The sequence below is a fragment of the Xenopus tropicalis genome, chromosome 4 (assembly GCF_000004195.4).
Source record: "Xenopus tropicalis strain Nigerian chromosome 4, UCB_Xtro_10.0, whole genome shotgun sequence".
In the NCBI taxonomy this organism is placed as follows: Eukaryota; Metazoa; Chordata; class Amphibia; order Anura; family Pipidae; genus Xenopus; species Xenopus tropicalis.
Window position 1 is genome coordinate 90,935,931 of NC_030680.2, and position 19,793 is coordinate 90,955,723.

Genomic DNA, 19,793 nt, shown 5'->3' on the forward strand with positions numbered 1-19,793 from the left:
AACTTTTGGGAGGGTCTTCCAGTGAAAAGAGATGAATTACAATTGTTAAGACTAAGGGCTCTGGCACACGGGGAGATTAGTCGCCCGCGACAAATCTCCCTGTTCGCGGGCGACTAATCTCCCCGAAATGCCTTGAGAGGAAACATCCACGATTTCACTGAAATCACACCACCGCATATGCCATCCCACCCGCGATTTACATCTTCGCCGGTGGGATGGCATTTCAGGGAGATTAGTCGCCCGCGAACAGGGAGATTTGTCGCGGGCGACTAATCTCCCTGTGTGCCAGAGCCCTAACATTCTATGTATGCCTGTTTAATGTGGCTGATTTTCAGTTTCCTATAACTTTACAAGAGTGCCAAGAGCACATTTTTTGATCCAAGTACCTTTAGGTGAAATGACTGTGGGAAAAAGCGCAAATTGCCCACTTTATCTGCGGACATATATGAGCCCTATAACTTCTTTCAACCTAATTGTTATGTTGTAAGATTTAATCCCAAACCCTCACAGCTTTTTTAACGTCTTTGTTTAATGGTGACACCATGGTGCTGCTTCTTAACCTCTTGCATTAACCCCCGCTGAAAATCCTACCCACTGGAATTGCCCCAGGAGAGGTTCAGAGCATATACTTCACTCAGCCTAAGATTCATGTTGCCTACGACTTATATTACCCTTTTGCTAACTTTTTCAAAATTATCTTCAGGAAGGCAGAACAGATCTGCAATCAATCTCTTTTGCCATTAAAATGAATTGATTAGGCATTCCAAGCTCTGTGCACATCTCAATTATGGACTTGAGAAGGTTGTACAAGAATTCTTTCCATAATGTCCTACAAAAAAAGAAAGTAAGTCAGTGAGCCTATTCCAGATTAAACTTTCTCGCTCTAGTAAATTATTATGCTACATTTTTCAACATAGAAGAAATTGTGCAAGCCATAGCATGGTATTTATCACTGTAATATTTGCCTTGAAATCTACATGTAATTTAAGTTCCAAGGAAGCAATTAGAAGGATGATTGGAGAGAAGATCCCTTCACTTCCTGTTCTAGTAAATTCTCACCTGCCCTCACATTTGATAAATACCAAATAAGTCTGAATGTGTGTGTTTCTTTTTTTGGCATATACAACAGTAGGGACCTGACAGAGGGGCCTACAATCTCTTCTACTATCTCATTGTTCAGCTGGAGATGGCCATGTCTATATTTTATCAGGCACTATGAATGATTTCATTTGTTTGCTTGCACTGGGATGCCTAGCACTACACCTTTTTACTAGCTTATTTGTCTTGTCCCCACGCTCACCATCTGAATCACTAGAAGAACCATCAGCAGCCGCAGAAAGCACAATAGTGTGCTTACTATGCAAATTTAATTACTTACATGATCCTTTGGATCTCAGGTTTCCATGACTTCTGTGTGATCCTCTTATGTTCATGCTGCAGCATCGCTCACTTTGCTGGGCCTACTCCTCAGATGTCACTTAAAGGAACAGTAACACCAAAAAATGAAAGTGTATAAAAGTAACTAAAATATAATGTGCTGCTGCCCTGCACTGGTAAAAGTTGTGTGTTTACTTCAGAAAGTCTGCTATAATTTATATAAATAAGCTGCTGTGTAGCCATGGAGGCAGCCATTCAAAGGAGAAAAGGCACAGGCACATAGCAGGTGGGCATATAAAACACTATTGTATTCTACAGAGCTTATCTGTTATCTGCTATGTAACCTGTGCCTTTTCTCCTTTTTTCCAGCTTGAATGGCTGCCCCCGTGGCTACACAGCAGCTTATTATATAAATTATAGTAGTGTTACTGTAGCAAACACACCCGTTTTACCAGTGCAGGGCAACAGTGCATTATATTTTTATTACTTTAAAGCTCTTTAATTTTTTGGTGTTACTGTTCCTTTAACAATCTGCCCCTCCTCTTCTTTTACTGCAACCACAGACTTGTTAACTTTGTCTGGTTCCGTAGATTCCTTCCTTTACTGACACAGTCCTTGCCACAGCATTAGGCTATGCAAGATAATGGACTGTCTCCTGAGTACTCTGCCTCATCATTAATGTCTTTCTCCTTATTTATTCCTGGCTGTAAATGTCAAGGCAACAGACATAAGTATTGTGCTGGTTACTACTATTTTCTTGTGCACGCCAGGTCCAGTGCATAGGCAGAAATGTATAGAGGTGCATCATTCAGGTAGCGGTGTAGAAGCGTGCCTAGGACAGCACCAAGAAATTTCTAGTAATGCTTTGCAGGCATCTGCAGTTACATTTCAGTTTAATTATGTAGACCATGTTGGATTTCATTGTCACATGCATGGCCATAAGACCCTTTGTGACATCTACTTTTATGGGAAACTGGGTTTCCATCTGTGAGGCATATCCCTGTTGCCCAAATTGAATATGGACTTGTCCTGCCACATGGTAAGATATGGAGGATTGTATTCCTGCATTCACAATAGTTAGAGTACTGATCTCTGCCCTCTGCTAGTACTGTGTCTACCATTGTCCAATGTAGCCCACAGGTCATAGAGGTCCTGTCTCTCTGGGAGTCTTTTTCACTGAGAGTTCTTCCTAACTCACAGCCAGAGGTGTAACATCCTGGCCCCAAGCCCCCCAGCAAAATTCAATTTTTAGGTGCCCCTCTCTCCCCTTACATAAACTTAAGGATAGGACCAACAGCCATAAACACCCCTCCACTGGTGCTAACTGGACCCCTTCCTGGTCCCCCTACAGTCAAGGGGTCTGTTACCTCACTAGTTAGCCAGTGCCCACTGCAGCTGTGGGCTGGTGGTGTTCTCTTGCGCCCCATATCTCAGGAGGTTGAGTGGCTATAATTAGAGTGTGATCAGCTCCCATGTCTTACCCCTTTGATGGTCCAGTGCCCTATTGGGTGCCGTAGTGCCAATTGACTGAAGTCATATGGTGGTATGCCACAATGACATTTTTAGGAAATCTGATGGAAGCTGCAAAGTGGAGTTAAGGGAAGCTAAAGTCTGTGAGGGGACTGAATTAACTACTGGACCTTCCCTTACCCCTGTGGCCTTAAAAACACAATTTTAGCTCATAATCTTACCAGGGCTGTGCTGTGGCTGTGTTTTGGCCAGTCACCTACCTCACCACCAAGTTCAAATCCTGTCAGTATCTCCTGGGCTCCACTCCCTGCTCCCCAGCATCTGGTTTCCTGGCTTCTTTCATTCCAGAGAAGATCAATTCCTGCAACAAAGCACAAAACATTTTAGTCTTGCACTCCGAGAGTTGTTGTGGATTTAAAGACAATGCTTGCTAAGACTCTTGCTTGCTAAGCCCGCCTCCCTTTACCTTGTTCTACAGTCTGGGGAGGGCGAAGGCCACAGTACTGCCTTCCACAACTCTCAGCCAAGGCTTTCCCTCCTCCCCCTCCTCCTCCTCAATCACACCCAGCCCCTGTCCCTATCCCCGCTCATTGTAGCCTCCTACACTGGATTTCTTGACAGCTTCAGGAACTGGGAGCGAAGAGCTGGAGTCAGTCCCTTTCCTAGGTGACAAGGTAAGAAATGGGACCGACGGTAAGAGGCATTGGACTTGATGGAAGTCATTGGCTGGCTGGGTGTGGGATATTACTTTCTAAATTCAGCATTTATTACCCTAAAATATCTAAAATAAAATATTATTCAGATGTAACAGTTTGTAGAGAGACAGATGCACAATATCCTCACGAAAGAAGTACTGGATTTTCTTTAGGTACTCTCGTATTCTTCACATCTCTAACCTGAAAAGTTGGAGCAGATGTATGAAGCCCACTGGTATGCGCTGCCCCAGTGTACTGCATGGCATGAATTGCTGGAGCCTGTATAGAGGAGTGGGCATTGTGTGGTGCAGCTTTACACAGGGAAGTAAACTACAGCAACTAGACATCACAAGTTTTTATGCTTCTCACTGCAGATCTGTCACAGCAGATTGCAGAGTGGTTGCTATGCGTTACTACACAGAGTAGTATTTTAGAAAATCATATCAATTATCACCCATGTATATGTATATATCCAGTTAGGGGCAGATTTATCAAAATGCGAGTTTAGAGCTTAATATATAAAAACTCAACTGCGGTTTATAAACCCCATAGGAATTAATAGAACGTAGGTGAGTATTAATGTATTAAGCTCTAAACTCACATTTTGATAAATCTGCCGCTTAGTGTTAGTCAATGTAACGCTGCAGTGCTTTAGGATTTGTTTGTGTTGAGTTGGTGGCAAAGGTTCATATGGAGTAGGAATAGCATGTAATGTGTGTCTTATACCCCTTTTTACTTTTAGATTGCAAGCTTTTATAGGTAGGACCCTCTTGCATAGGTTGTATTTTTATATGTCATTTGTTTGTTCAGTGTATACATCCAATCAGCGCTGGATTTCCCCATTCTCGGCCCCTGCCCAGGATTGCGCATGTGCATCATTTTCGCTCATATACAGAGCACTGGGGAAAGGTTGCGCTGAAGTTTTTTGTGTGTCCCGTACCCAGTGCTCCGCATTTGAGCAAATTTTACTTGCTGGGTGGCATGCAGCCCCTAAATTTATGCTGCCCTAGGCCCAGGTCTTTGTGGCTTTACCACAAATCTGGGCCAGCATCCAATTTCTGTACAGCACTAGGGAATATGATGCTGATTTATGAATCAATTTTGAATTTTACCAGCAGTATGGCATCTCCTACTTGTATTGGTAAATACAAATATGTTCTTTGGGCTGAATGTCCTATAAGCTCTACTGACAATTTGTAGTGAAAGAGGGACAAAGTAAACATTTATTAACAGGGAAGTCTTCCATTTAACCCCTTTCTTCATTGCACTCTTGCAATCTTGCTATGCCACGTGTTTCCAGACAATGCATAGTGCTTAACCATCAAATAGGAAACCAGAAAAGTAAAATGTACAGTGATGGCCGTCAGGTTTTCAGATTGTTTGTAGGATATGTGGCACTAAAGGGTTTAAAGTGAAATATTGACTTTTATTGCTCTGATATTCATGAATTTCTGCTGCTCCGATTGGTTGCAGTTCTGTTAACAGTGCAAAAGCACAAAATACTGAATAAAACAAAACAACATTAGTTTTCATACAATAAAAGTTTGGTAAAAATTTGGTATATTTCATTTGGTTAGAAAATTGACACTGCAGGGAGAGGCAAGGTTAATCAACAACATACAGTTCAGAGCTGTGATCACCCCAGCCAGTAAATTCTGGATGCAGGAAGTAGCCATTCCCTGGGAGCATCACAAACAGTGCAGAGCTGTTTATCTGGGCTCCATGGAGATATCCTTCTCTTAGTTACTCATATTTAACCCGTAACAAGATAACATTCCAGGAAAGGGACAGTTTACTTTCACAAAACATAATTTTTAAATAGTACAGCAAAAATAATATTTTTTTTCTCATGCTTCCTATCCTGTACCATTTGCTTCCCTTTTCCTTTCCTCATAAGTGCTCTGTAAAATGACTTTCTAATCTTTTTTGTTAATACATTTATCAGCAGCATAAAAAATACAGCAATTAATGTATCAGTTGTTGTGTTACAGGTTTTAGTTAAGCTTGGGGAGCATGCTCAGTAGGGGCTAAAGATTCTGCTGTTGCTCATATATCAAATTATAACAGCAGTCTGTTTTAATGAGCTGCAACTGGCAAAGACGAGAGGGGGAAATTAAATCAATCAATTTTAAAACTTAAAAAAAAAATAGAAAGCAACTGAAAAAAGAATTATTTGCGGTATACAATATGTTTTCGTAAGCGGAACTACTTCTTTAGAGCTGATTACACTGGTTAAACATCACTAATATAATTTGTGTTTTCTCAAACACCAGAATGCAGCACATTACTACAAAGGGTTAAAGGAGAACTAACGCTTAACTAGAGATAAAGAGTAAAAATCCTGCACATTATTTTTTGGGCTTTTGTTCCCCAAAGATGCCCCCAGTAGCCCCCATCTTTTTTTCTACTGATTTACTGCACATGCTCTGTGCTGCTCTCAGTTAATGGGCTTAGGGACCAAATCACAGTATACTGTATATATAGAATATAAATGTCACAATATAAGACTGATTAGTAAATAATGCAGATTCTTATTACATTGCAGTTCAGAAACCAATGCGATTGGCATCAGAATTTAATAATCAACCATGTAGCATCAAAACAAAACAAAATTTCAAAAACAGCTCCTGTGTTTGAAGGCCTGGATCATTATTGCTATAGAGATGCTGAACCTTTAGGTTGGTGCAATAATGTCAGTACATAAAATATGGCATTTCTATCCACATTCATTTTTAGGGTTAAGTTCTCCTTTAACACTAGCCATGACTTCCTGTGTACTAAATTCAACTTCAATTGTAAAGATTGAGTTGTATCCATTTTTTCAAAGTTTATTATATTTTTTATTTTTTGTCAGTTTTATGAAGATTTTCATTAAACGCTTCTAAACAACATATGGCCAGTGTTGTAAAGTTGGCCACAAGCAAAAAGTTTAATCAATTTTAGATTAGTAAATGAATTGTATGACCATCTGTGCTTGTGTGACCAAACAGATCAGTTTGAACAGTCAGGCTTTGGTGCTGATCCCAGTTTTACTCTTGCCATGGGTCAATCTAAAAACCTTGCCTTAGGTGGGGGTGTGTGTAAGTGGAGATTCAGCATTTCTAGTGCAGAGAGCTTAGCTGTGGAAGCAATACAGAATAAAAGTAAGTCTGTGCGGCCAATTTTCAATTTCCTCAACCTGTGGGGTGATGCCTTTTTACGGAAACTAACTTCATCCCTAGGAGGGGTAATAAGATGGGTATCTACTGTGACTAAATTGCTCTAAAACAGTGCTGTGGTACCAAGGGCTGGAATTTTCAGACCTACGAGATGGAGAGCCAATAATGGAAGCCAGTATTGACCAATCCCTTTTTTAAACCACACCCACTTCAATTCACACTTAAGAGCTTTTAAGTACATACTGACATTAATGGTAGTAGCACACACAAAAAAAAAAATGGTTGGTGCTCACTGCAGGGATAGTGTATCACCCATCACAATGCTTGTGAACTCCCACAACAAACCCCAACCAGGTTCACCTCCCACAGGCAGCATAGGGCAGGCAGAGTATGGCACACAGGTAGCATAGGGCAGACAGAGTATGACACACACAGGGAGTGAAGGGTAGGCAGAGTATGGCACACACAGGCAGTGTAGGCCAGGCAGAGCATGGCACACAAATGCAGCATAGGGCAGGCAGAGTGTGGCATACACAGGCAGGGTAGGGCAGGCAGAGCATTGTACACACAGGCAGTGAAGGGTAGGCTGAGCATGGCACACAAAGGCAGCATAGGGTAGGCAGAGTATGGTACACACAGGCAGCATAGGGCAGGCAGAGTATGGCACACAAAGGCAGTGTAGGCAGTATACACCGGCAGGGTACAGTAGGGCAGGCAGAGTATGGCACACACAGGCAGCATAGGGCAGGCAGAGCATGACACACACAGGCAGTGTAGGGCAGGCAGAGCATGGTACAGAAAGGCAGCATAGGGCAGGCAGAGTATGGCACACACAGGCAGTGTAGGCCAGGCAGAGCATGGCACACAAAGGCAGCATAGGGCAGGCAGAGTGTGGCATACACAGGCAGGGTAGGGCAGGCAGAGCATGGCACACAAAGGCAGCATAGGGTAGGCAAAGTATGGCACACACAGGCAGCATAGGGCAGGCAGAGTATGGCACACAAAGGCAGTGTAGGGCAGGCAGAGCATGGCACACAAAGGCAGCATAGGGCAGGCAGAGTATGACACACACAGGCAGGGTAGAGAAGGGCAGGCAGAGTATATCCCACACAGGCAGCATAGAGCAGGCAGAGTATGGCACACACAGGCAGGGTAGAGTAGGACAGGCAGAGTAGGGAAGATGAAGAATTTGTACTGTAGTACATACATTGGTACTGCATGACCACTCCAGGATTAAGAGTTTGTACTGCAGTACAGTCTGTCTGAGGTGCGAACAGGTAAACCATGTGGGTGCTCAAAGTCTGAGGTCTTACAGATGTGAACAAGGCAGGGCTTACAGGTGTGAACAATGCAGGGCCTGTACGGGCGTGAACAACAGGTGTGACCAATGCAGGGGCTTACAGCCTGAATATGAGGTGTAAACAATGTTGGGGAGGCAGGAAATCTTAGTACTGATACCTTTTAAAGCTCATAGAAGGACACCAGTACTGTAATATATTGCCCTGAAAAGAACTAATTGCTGCCACATTGTATGTTTCCTAGCTCATAAACTGGCTAGTTTTAGGGCTTGTACAGATGGGCGTTTCACCCTGCGAACACAGCCCGTTTTTCCCTGTTGTGGTTTTCTCACACAGGTGCACGTAAGTGCCAAAACGCAGGTGTAATGCTGCACACTGCGCCTGTTTGAGTACACCATGATAGGGAAGAATGGGCTATGTCTGTTCCTGCGTTCCCCTACAGTGGAACACAGGAAGGATCCACCACAGGGGAATGCAAGAACAGACACTCGTGAGTACAAGCTTAGTTAGCTACACTTAGGGGCACATTTACAAAAGCACGAACGCTCAAGCGTTCATGCGAACGCTCCGAGCATATTTTCGCAGATTTTTTTGGCGTCCGCACGACTTTTTCGTACGCCGCACGACTTTTTCGTACGCCGCACGACTTTTTCGGACGTTTGCACGAAAAAATCGGAAAGGTTTTACCGCTGTTGTTCGGTACGAAAATTTTGTGACTTTCGGATCGCAACACACTAGTGAGTAAATACGAAATACGTACATATAATATCAATATTTAATGATAGTGATTATATTAGCTGCCCTCCTCCAGACTAATCCATAAAGTGCTTAGAAATTATTTCAAAAAGAGTTGGCACTTAATAACCACCCAATAAATCCAAACTAAAATCTAAATCCACTTATATTTATCTTGCCCTTTTTTCTCACTGTTCTTGTTCCTATTTATCTTCCTTCAATACTATCCCAATACAGGCTTTTCAACTAACTTTATACTATGCCCTTATGCCCTTAGCAATTTCCTTTCACATATTCTTTTCCCTTCAGATTGCAGTCTTCCAAACAGAGCCATATTTCCTATTGTTTTGATCATTCTTCCTCTACTTTGTTCAGCACTAAAAAATAGATTGACATTGGTTCCTAACTTTTTGTCATGGAACGGAAATCATGGCTTCCTTTCAGTTTGCTATAACTGTCCATCAGAATAGAGGATATGACTAGAACAGTTTGTAAGCAGTTTCTTGCAGTACCCCTCCTTGCTAATGATTTGTGATGCTATTTTCCACTAAGATGAAACTCACTGGCTTGATATCTCAGTATCTTTTACTATCGACTTGAATCTATACCTATGTCTTGGTTTAATGAAAGTTAACAGTCTAAGGACGAAGACAAACAGGGTGATTAGTCAATGCGATTTTTAAAATCCAGTTGCAGTGACTCACCCACTGCAAAAGTCAACTAGTCCTGCGCGGTACATTTTGCACACAACGACTTATATATTTGTGCACGGAGATTAGTCGCCGCAACTAATAGCCCCATTTGTCTTCACCCTTAGGGTACTGGGACATGTGGAGATTAATCACCTTCTTAAAAATGCTTTTATGCCCGAAGTCGCCTGAAGTTTCCCTGTGAGGAAACTTTGGTCGACGTTGGGGAAAAAAAGCCCTGTGTATGTTTTCCCAAGGGAAATTCACATTATTGCTGGTGGGAAAGCATTTTGGGGAGATTAGTCACCCATAGCAGAGTAGATTTATCATGGGTGCCTAATCTCCCTATGTACCAGTACCCTAAGGGCCCTGTGTTTGACTTTGAGGCAGCTCCTGCGATGCTGCCCACCCACGCCCCACTGCACTCACCTTTTCTTGCGCCAGTGGAGGTCCAGGGGGGTCCACACCGCTAGTACAGAGAGTGCAATTGAAAACTGGAAATACGGCTCTTAAAGTTACCAGGAGCAGATGATTGCCACCCCTGATAACTTTCACGGCAGCAGTGCCCCCCTGCCTAACAGTACTGGTACATTAGGAGATGAAGTGCCATATATGTTTTCCCACCAGCTATTCACTTCACTGCCAGTGGCAAAGCATTGTGGGGGGATTAGTTCCCTGTGATAGTGTAGATTTGTCATGGGTGACCTATCTTCCTGCGTGGAAGTACCCCAAGGGTGCTGGCAAATGCAGAGATTAGTTGCCCGCTGTTAAATCTGGGCTACTGTGGGGGGCAAATATCCCCTAAATGTCAGGAGTTTTCTTTGCAAGGAAACTTTGGAAAATGAAGTGCTGCGTATTTCTCATGAATGCTTCCCCAGCACCAATAAAGTCAATTTCAGGTGACAAAACATACATGGCACTTCGTTTTGGCATCGCTCTACATGCTTGATATCTTGCAAGCAAACTTTATCGTCGGTAAAAAAAGCATTCAGAGGGGATTTGTCACCCACGGCAGCCCAGATTTTGCTGTGGGCAACAAATCTACCCCTCACCATTACCCAATTCTACCCTAAAGGGGCAGAAGACAAAACAAAGGGCTTCATAAATTGAAATATAATTGGGGGAAGGCAACATGAGTAGGGATTCATTTTTGGATTATACTGAATATTTAATCCTCTACTTTTTGGAAAATATCCAGCCATATCCAAACCTTTATTTCTATATAAAAATGTATAAAAATCAAAAATTTGCATTTTGCTGCAAATTTGCACATCTATTAAATTCTATGAAGTTCTGAGATTCAGCTGAATTCCAAACTAAAACTTAGACTGAGATGAACAAGTGTGCAAGTGCCAGTGTAACTTCATTCATTCATGTGTAAGTAGCTCTGTTTGCCAGGCAAGCTGCGTGAGTCAGGCAGCGCCTATGAACATTCTAGCAGCCAGTCCCAATAAGGCTGCCCACAACTGCTCTAGTGAAACCCAGCAGCCGCCTGTCTGACTGACTCTTTATTCAAAACCAGTTTTGCAGCATTAGTAGTGCTGTGTTACAAATAGCCATTGACAGACATGCTGGAAGTATACCTTTCCTTTGTTGCTTTTGATGTTTGTAAACCTCTGTAAATTTAACAATAATATACTAAACTATATTGAAATATTATTTAATGGTGTGACTTCAGAACATAAGACACTGCTTGTCTCTTTGTCTCTCTCTCTGATTCTCTCTATATTGCTAGAGCCACAGGCAACACAGATTACATGGTTTCTTATCTTCTGCAAGATTGGGTTTGGTTGGATTTGCTAATGGTGGGGTTTGTGGAAATAGTAAATTATTTACTGGGAGCAAAAAGTGCATTCTATTATATTTGGCAAATCAAATATAGAAGTTACCTAGTGGTACCAACTTTCTTCACGTATCCGTTCATACAGAGTGTGCCCAAGGAAAATATATAGGAATGTTACCCCCTTCTGCATTCTTCAGTAAGAGAGGGAGGCACCGGATCCCTTCAAAATTAACATCCAACCACCCAGCCCTGAACTGTGAATTAATTGTTTTTAAAAGACATGTAAATTCCCCCCCAAAAAATTAATTTGTGAACTGCCTCTTTAAAATCCTTACGTGTGCTGACCCTTACGTGTCCCTTCTTCACCCACAACCAAATTGGCCTGCACATCACTTATTGCTGTTTTTTATAGGTTGAGTAAGGCTGCAGCATCATCCCCTTAGTCAATTAGGATTCCTTCTCTTCCTCTAACCCCCTCGGCCCCCTCCCTTAAGAATTGACTTTGGCTCAGTCTTACTGAGCATGCCCAGTTGTTATCATTTCAGGTTACCAAACACAGCCTCCAGTGTAGCAGCCAATGAAGAGATGCTGGTTTCAAAGAAACTCTGCTCTAGTTGGGCACTCTGCTGGAGAAGCATATTTTTTTCTCCTAATCTCTTCTCCTGAGCTCAGTTTAACCATTACAGGGGGCCATTCAAGCAGTAACTTCTGTGTGTGTAAGCCTGCATTCATCATTTAATGAACTTTATAGCGCACTGTACATGTGCTGTTTGCAGATGTAAATGTCACTGAATATGTGTAAGAGGGGCTGGCGAACAAAGGAGATATATGCAGTACAAATGGTGTGTTTTGGGCAGGGGAGATGTGCAAAACATATATACATGTATGGGATCCCTTATCCGGAAACCTGTTATCCAGAAAGTTCCGAATTACGGAAAGGCCATCTCCCATAGACTCCATTATAAGAAAATAATTGTAATTTTTAAAAATGATTTCCTTTTTCTCTGTAATAATAAAACAGGACCTTTTTGATTCCAACTAAGATATAATTAATCCAAGTGGGTTTAAATGATGTATAAATTATTTTTTAGTAGACATAAGGCATGGAGATCCAAATTACGAAAAGATCCATTATACGGAAAGCCCCAGGTCCCGAGAATTCTGTACATGGTAGGGTTAACATGTCCTTTAAAACACAATTGTAAGTGCATTACTTTTACATCTTTTAGCAAATAGTTTTTTACACTATAGGCAATCTTCCTTTGTTTTAACCCTATTGTTAGACCTCAGGAAGTAAGTTTACCAGTAAAGGTGGCCATACACGAGCAGATCCGCTCGCTTGGCGATGTCGCCAAGCGAGCGGATCTTCCCCCGATATCCCCACCTACGGGTGGGCGATATCGGGGACCATTTAGGTAAAAAAAATAATAATCCGATCGTTTGGCCCTGGGGCCAGACGATCGGATTATGTGGGCGGCAATGGGGCAGTCGGATCGGGGACCGCATCAACGAGCCGATGCGGTCCCCGATCCGACCAGATTTTCTAACCTGGCCGATCGAGATCTGGCCAATTTCAGGTCAGATATCGGTCGGCCAGGCCGATCTGCTCACCCCATACACGGGCCGATTAGCTGCCGAATCGGTCCAAGGGACCGATATCGGCAGCTATAGTCGGCCCGTGTATGGCCACCTTAAGGGGCAAAAAAAACTGATAGCTTGTGAGGAGCATTTTATCCGAATGAAGACCTGATGAATGCACACCCTATCTATGAGGATGAGTTCACAACACTGACTTTTTCATATTGCTTGGAACCTTTTTTCTGATCTCCGTGTAACATTAAATAGAAATATTTGGACACATTTTATTTTATCTGCACAAGGGTAACTAACTCTTAAATCAAAAATACTACACTGTATATATTATTTATTTTTTTAACTTTTTTGTTGTTCATTCCCCCATTAGCAGTACAGCGCTGATCAATGCTTTGGGATCATCATAGCTTTATAAATATACATAATATACTGTATATAAAACGCATACAAACGCATACAAATAATACAAAACATATACTGACCTCTTTTCTGCTGGTATAGTGACCATTTGAAATCCTGTCACTGCTTTATGGCTAGTCTTATATATCATGTCACCTCAAAGAAATGGGAAACCAAAACTGTTCATGAACAGTCTTGCAATTGTTAAGCACATCATATTTATCCTGGGCTGGTGGGCAAGGTGTGATGGGGACCCTCAGCTCACATTACACCTGTTCTATTTGTGACAAGCTGCATTTTGCTTGTAATATGTTGCAGTGTTGCAAATAAACAAACATTTTATGATTAACCAATGTTTTCTTTATTATTAAATACACTAAATTCCTGTAAACTCACTATATCCCATTAACTATGACAGAACATACAAGTGTATTTGTACTGTAACTCTGGGTATATACCTGTACCAAGACTTAATGTAACATTGGGCATAAAAGTCTGGCAAAGCAGACAGGCTGGTAATGTACCTAGGCATAATATTGCGGCATATAGGCTATATATATATATATATATATATGTAACAGTTGTTAGGCTAAGAAGGGGTTAATCCAGACTAGAATAGGGTAGAGCATGTGTTACATGCGACCCCCTTTCCTAGGAGTGGGACTTCGCTAAGTGGAAGGATACTTTCACAATGTTGTTGTACTACAACTCCCACAGGTACTGTGTAGTGTGTTAAGTAATAGGACGCCAGGAGCTCTTGCAGATGAACTAGTTAACTCTTTATTGTCCAAGACAGATGTTAATATCATAGGGATCAGTAAATACTCACAGCAGTTGAGGTAGATTGGTACAGTTGGTAATAGTAGTTGTAAGGTATAGAGACAGCGTAGCACCTCAATGGAGACTCTTTGTGGAGAACTAGCAGGAGTCCCAAGGTTGAATACCCTTTACTGGACCGGATCCTTACAGCCAACGGTGGATCAGGGGTAAATACTAGCCTGATACCTGTGTCTGAACTGTGGTCCCTACAGCAAGGCAGACAGAGCCTGGGGTATGCTAAACACACTAAATTCTCCTATGTTGGAGCGACAGCTGCTCTTTCTAAGTAAGTCCTGAGACTAACTTTACCTCATTCACAGGGCCCTGTCCCCGACTTTTTATCAAATGAAAGTGGCTTACTGGGGCCTATGTCTGCCTTCAGGCTCAGTGGAGCTTTTGATGGAAAGCAGACAGGCAGCCAAAGAGGAAGTCACACCTCCTTGCTAGACACTATATGAGGCTGCAAGGGGAGTGGTCAACCTGACTAGACCTATAGGGAATAGTATTAGAACTGTAACTTAAGTACAGGGGTTATTACCCAATAACAATAGACATATGAAGAGGTAGGGGATAAAGCCATAGGGAGCTTAACCCTATGGTCCCTACATATATATACTGTATAAACATCTTGACATATAACTGGGACAGATTGTGCAGTTTGTAGTGTAGTTAACCATTGTGCACAGAACAACGGCAAAGCAAAGGTGATCAGTTAAAATTATTGGAGAGCATACAAGTAACACTGTGCCTATAATTGTGGTCGAGCATAATATAAGAGGAAGCAGACCCCACTGTCTAGGCCCCCGGGTCCCCTGAACCCACTGAATTGCACCAGTGCAGATATTCATAGAACATCAGATTTTTTTAAACTGTTAGTAAAATGTTTACTGACCAGTCCTGTGAGTTTTAGCATCTATGCTGATAAATGAGTTATACTGACAATTACAAAGTGATATTTTTGCAAACAATTTGTAATCTATGCCTTTGTGTATTATATTCAGACACAGAATTTCTAGCTCATAAGAAAAGTAAATGAAAAACAGGAATCTGTGCAATCAGTGATAGCTTGATTTATTATTATTTCTTATTATTATTTCTTAATTGCTACCCTAGAAACAAGTTGTTCAAACACTAGATGTGGTATTTGCTCTAATAAGCCTTTTTAAGGCATTTTATTGCAATGGGAAAAGACAACGGAAAACTGATATGATAGGCACTTAAAAAATGCAAGAAATGTGCCTGAAATGTGAACATTTACTGCCAAGCAGTTCTGTGGGGTTGTAGCTGAGTAGCAACGGGAGGGGAGGACCTGTAATACACACAGCTACCTTCCAAACTCCCATAGGATCTGGAGTTATGAGCTTTATCTACCCACACATAGAATGTATTTTGTTCTTACCTTTGGTCACACATTGAGCCACACCCTACATTCCATATAATGATCAACTGGCTACCAGACACTTTCATTACAGTTTTTGAAAGTGCTACAGAGGTAAGGCTGTAACCTTGATCTCTATAAGTATTTATTGGTTATAAAAGAAAAATAAATTTTTCCTTTAAAGGCAAAATCCATTTTATATAATTCATTTAAGTATGGCTTCCTTTAAATGGGTGTTTCACTTTTAAGATCATTTTTAGTATGGTAGAGAATGTAGAATTCTGTATGCAGTACAAGAGATCTCAAATACATATGTAAATGTTAAAATACTTAGCATTATGTAAATCAACTACATACTTGTGTTTCTAGCAAACCATGTTTATTCTATGTTTAAGTTTTGATTGTTTTTGATTTTTATATTTTTTCAGGAACAACCCTATTCATAATGCCAAATATACTGATCAGCTGGAGGCCTTATTTTCAGTGCAAACATTACTAGCAACCTGGATTCTACGCTATAGCTATTGGTGGTCACCAAATTCACAATATGTCTGGTAAGTAAATGTACAAGAAATGAATGATAAAAAAATCACACAGACAGAAATTTCTGCAACAATTACAACATAGTTATAATATCACATGGACACACATACTGAAGTATATTTATGAAATAGGATGCCACTATAGGCCCAATACAGGATATTAGTCTGCAGGCCAGTTTGACACCAGAGTAAAAGTTCATTGAGATGGAACAGGTATATTACTTGTGTGGCACATGGTTTCATTAGTGAACTTAGTTTTCTATAAACACTGAGGGGGCCATTTACTAATTTGGACTTTTAGCACTAAAGGTCATGAAAAAAAAATTGTTACTTTTTCAAGATTTACTATGTGTTCAAATGGCTAAAAGTTTAAAAATTTGACAGCCAAAATTTGCTCTGATTTGTAGAAGTCAATTGTAGATGTCTCTTGCCTTTCCTGGAAGATCCTTCTGTTGCTTCGAAATGTCGGAGGTTTCGAATTTTTTACACTGGTTTTTGCCACAACAATGATGGTTTTCATGCAACAAGTTGAAACATGTGGGATCTTCATTACTTTTTTTGCAACTTATCTCACGCAGACTTCTTCAGTTTAGACTTTTTAGTAAATGTGAGATATTCATGGAAATGGGTTTTTTCGAATTTTTAAAAATAAAAAATGTGAAATGTTAGAGTTTTAGTTAATCTGCCCCTTAGACTATAGTTTTTGGGTCAATTTCCTCTATAGTTACGTCTGCTTTTCTGTAAAATGATTATGAGTTTGTATCATAGTAGGTGTGGTTGAAAAAACCCCCATCAAATTCAACCTATTTTTTTAGCAAAACCTACCTTACTGCTAGTCGATCGTTTGTGCAGTGCACACAAGAAACCTGGCCTAAAATGTTGGTACTACATGCTTGTGTGCATTAGGGGTCCCAAAGTTTCTTAATGGCAGCCCTGACACCAGTAATGTATTAGAGCTCACTGTCCATCAAACACTGACTCCCAACTCCTGTATGAAGAGGGGCAGATCACTGTGAAGGGTATACTGAAGAGTTACTTGCTTATTTTAATAACAATACTCAATTTTTAATTGATTTAATCTTAGAAAAAATGTCCATATTTTTGAAGTTTTTCTTAAATGTTCTTTTTCACAACAACTGCACTTAAAAATAAAAAAATCCTTAGGAGCTTCGATTCCTGTGCTTCACAATGTACTGCATACTATGAAAAACTAATATATATATTTATTCTTCTATTTAAGGACACCAATGTGCAAGAACTGGCTTTCTTTTGCTGATAGTGGTGGGGACGCTTGCTAAAGGAATTGCAGGCAGCACATGTAGCTGCATTTTGCTGGAAAGTTTATCTGACTCGCCCACTCTGAATTCTGAGCCTTGTTGCCTGAACCTCAGCATTTCTGTGGATACAATTGACTGGAATAATTTTACTACAATATCAAGCTTGCGGGTTCTTGACCTTTCTTACTCTGGAATTAAAAATATCATAGATTTAGAAGAAGGGAGAAGGTTAACAAACATCGAGAAGCTGTATATAGATCACAACCATCTCAAAGAGCTACCAAGTGGATTTTTGAGCAATGCCCCCAACTTAAGGGTTTTGAACCTTGGCTATAATCAGCTTGGCCGACTTCCAACAAACTTTTTGCTAGTTTCTAACAACGTAGAGGAGATAGATCTCAGCTACAACAATTTAACTTCAATCTCACCCATCATAATTAGACCTTCCCTCTCTGTGCTTGGTTTCCACAATAACAGTCTGGAATGTACCTGTGCCCTGTATGACCACCTTGAACCCATTCTCCATGGCAGCAATGGCAGTAGGGTTTTAGAAGAACTAATTTGCTCCTCTCCAAGAGATGTTATTGGATTACAGATTATAAATATTCAAAGGAGTAACATCTGCAGGTCCCATAGCTTAACTGTTGTGCTAATATGCATCCCACTCCTACTTGTCTTAGGATTCATGTGTTGGTATGTCTGCTGTCGTAGACAGAAAGGCAGTTACTCTAAAACAAGGAGAGAGTGTAGTCTGGCAACTGTTGATCGCAATGGAGCTGGTAACATGGGAGAATATCACCATTATGAGCCTCGACAGCAGTTCCTCAAGGACAGAAGAGAGATTGATCTCAACCAACTGAATGACCCAATACTATTAAAGCCCTCTGCTGCATTACTTGGCAGCAGCAGAGATCTTTATGAAGAGGTGGAGATAAAACTGGGTACATCTTCAGATTCCTTAGTGGAAGGAGAAGGTCATATTAGCAGGGACGGCCAAGGATTAATGCTGGCTGTGGAGGGGGGAGATGATATAGATATAAAAGCAGGAGATGAACTTGAAGTTGAAACTGTAAGTGTAACAGAAGTTATGAAGGACTCCACAGATCGCGAAAAGCTTTATCTGAACCAGGCTACAGACTATTATAGCCTTGTTCCAGGAATTGAGTTGGAAGACTCAGATCACTGTGACTATGAGAGCGTTGACCTCTCTTGAGAGGACCTTTTGATACTACTGATATGGAAGCTAGCTCCTGTGACAATTAATAAAAAGGTGAAATGCCTTGAGTTGTAAAAGTACACTGAAAGCAACTGGCTTTCTATATTCCTGTGATGACTACTAGACAGAGGAGAATACTGAAGATTTTTTGTTTGTTATCAAAATGTACAAGTATTATTATATATTTCCATGATCTTATAAATGTTTGTAAAGATATTTATTTTGGAAAATTTCTTTATGGTTAAAGCTGGCTAGACCCAATGCTTAGATTAAGTTCAGTGTGCAGCACAAATAAGCTTCAGTTGTAAGGAAGCCTACCAAAAAGGTGAAGTTCTATTTAAGTAAAGATGTCCTTAAATAAATTGTAAGGGTTTCTGTAGCAGCAGGGCCTTTCAGTTTCACAGGCTATGATGTCAGAAAGTACAAATATTTTAACACAATAGTTTATCCATGGAAATGCCTTACATACTTAAACACAATTGAACCAAAGATGACACTTTAACAGAAGCTACCAGCTATCCCTTAGTCTGCAATCTGCATTATAAAAAAATGTTGTCTATTTGTTGTCTGTAGGTGTGAAGGTATACCTACCACACAAAGATACGGAAGTGTATATTCAACTGGATAAAAAAAATGTTTGAATCTAGCTGGCAAAGACTTAAGCCTAAACAGATGAAGCAAAAGTTTTTGATTGTGTGTCATCAAAACATTCAATTGGGGAGATGGTGTTACCATAAGCAACAAATACTTTAAAGGAGATGTTCAGACAGTTGTCTGAATTTAAACAGCCGCTTGCAGAAAAAATATTTTTGTAAATCATCTTTATTTCTTAAAAGGTCTAGTTTTGAAGCTACAGACCAGGATCAGGGCTGCTAAAACTCTCACAGTGCTGCTCTCTGCTCTCTCTGTAGGGAGCTTCCTAGACCAGGACTTGGCAGGCAGCCAAGCAATCCCTTCCAAAAAGAGAGAGGAGAAAGAATTTTAGCAGATCCTGGCCTGTAGTTTCAAAACTAAACATTTTAAATAATAAAGTCAACCACAGATTGGGGTATTTTTGATTGTAAGTTTGTATATATTTCTCTATTACTTTTCAGGAGCAGCACTAGAAGCATTAATAAAGGGAGGAGAATGTTTTGTTATTGGTGGTGTTGTTTTGCTTTGTACTGTTTGTTTATCAACAACACCAACCAGAACAATCAAAAGTTTAAAAAAAGCCTACCTTGTGTATGTTACACGTGTATACAGTAAACACTGATTACTTCGATTTATCTGATTTCCTTATATCTTTCTTGCTTGGGACAATATAATATCGCCTCACTGTGAAGGTTTTTCATCACTAATGATCAGTGTGGCAAGGGCTGTGG

The 19,793-nt window shown here is 40.7% G+C and overlaps 1 protein-coding gene and 1 long non-coding RNA gene across 2 annotated transcripts; one reads left to right on the top strand and one right to left on the bottom strand.

Annotated features, from left to right (window-relative positions):
- Positions 1-234: 234 nt before the first annotated feature.
- Positions 235-3,293, bottom strand: LOC116410423. Its single transcript, XR_004222388.1, has 3 exons — positions 3,108-3,293; positions 1,379-1,477; positions 235-829 (listed from the first exon to the last, which is right to left on the bottom strand). It is a non-coding gene; the product is annotated as an uncharacterized LOC116410423 (long non-coding RNA).
- A 73-nt stretch (positions 3,294-3,366) lies between these two features.
- Positions 3,367-19,702, top strand: LOC101732938. Its single transcript, XM_004913985.4, has 3 exons — positions 3,367-3,521; positions 15,823-15,948; positions 17,177-19,702. The coding sequence occupies exons 2-3, from the start codon at positions 15,942-15,944 to the stop codon at positions 18,424-18,426; spliced, it is 1,257 nt and encodes a 418-aa protein (XP_004914042.1). The 5' UTR covers positions 3,367-3,521; positions 15,823-15,941; the 3' UTR covers positions 18,427-19,702.
- The last annotated feature ends 91 nt before the right edge of the window (positions 19,703-19,793 follow it).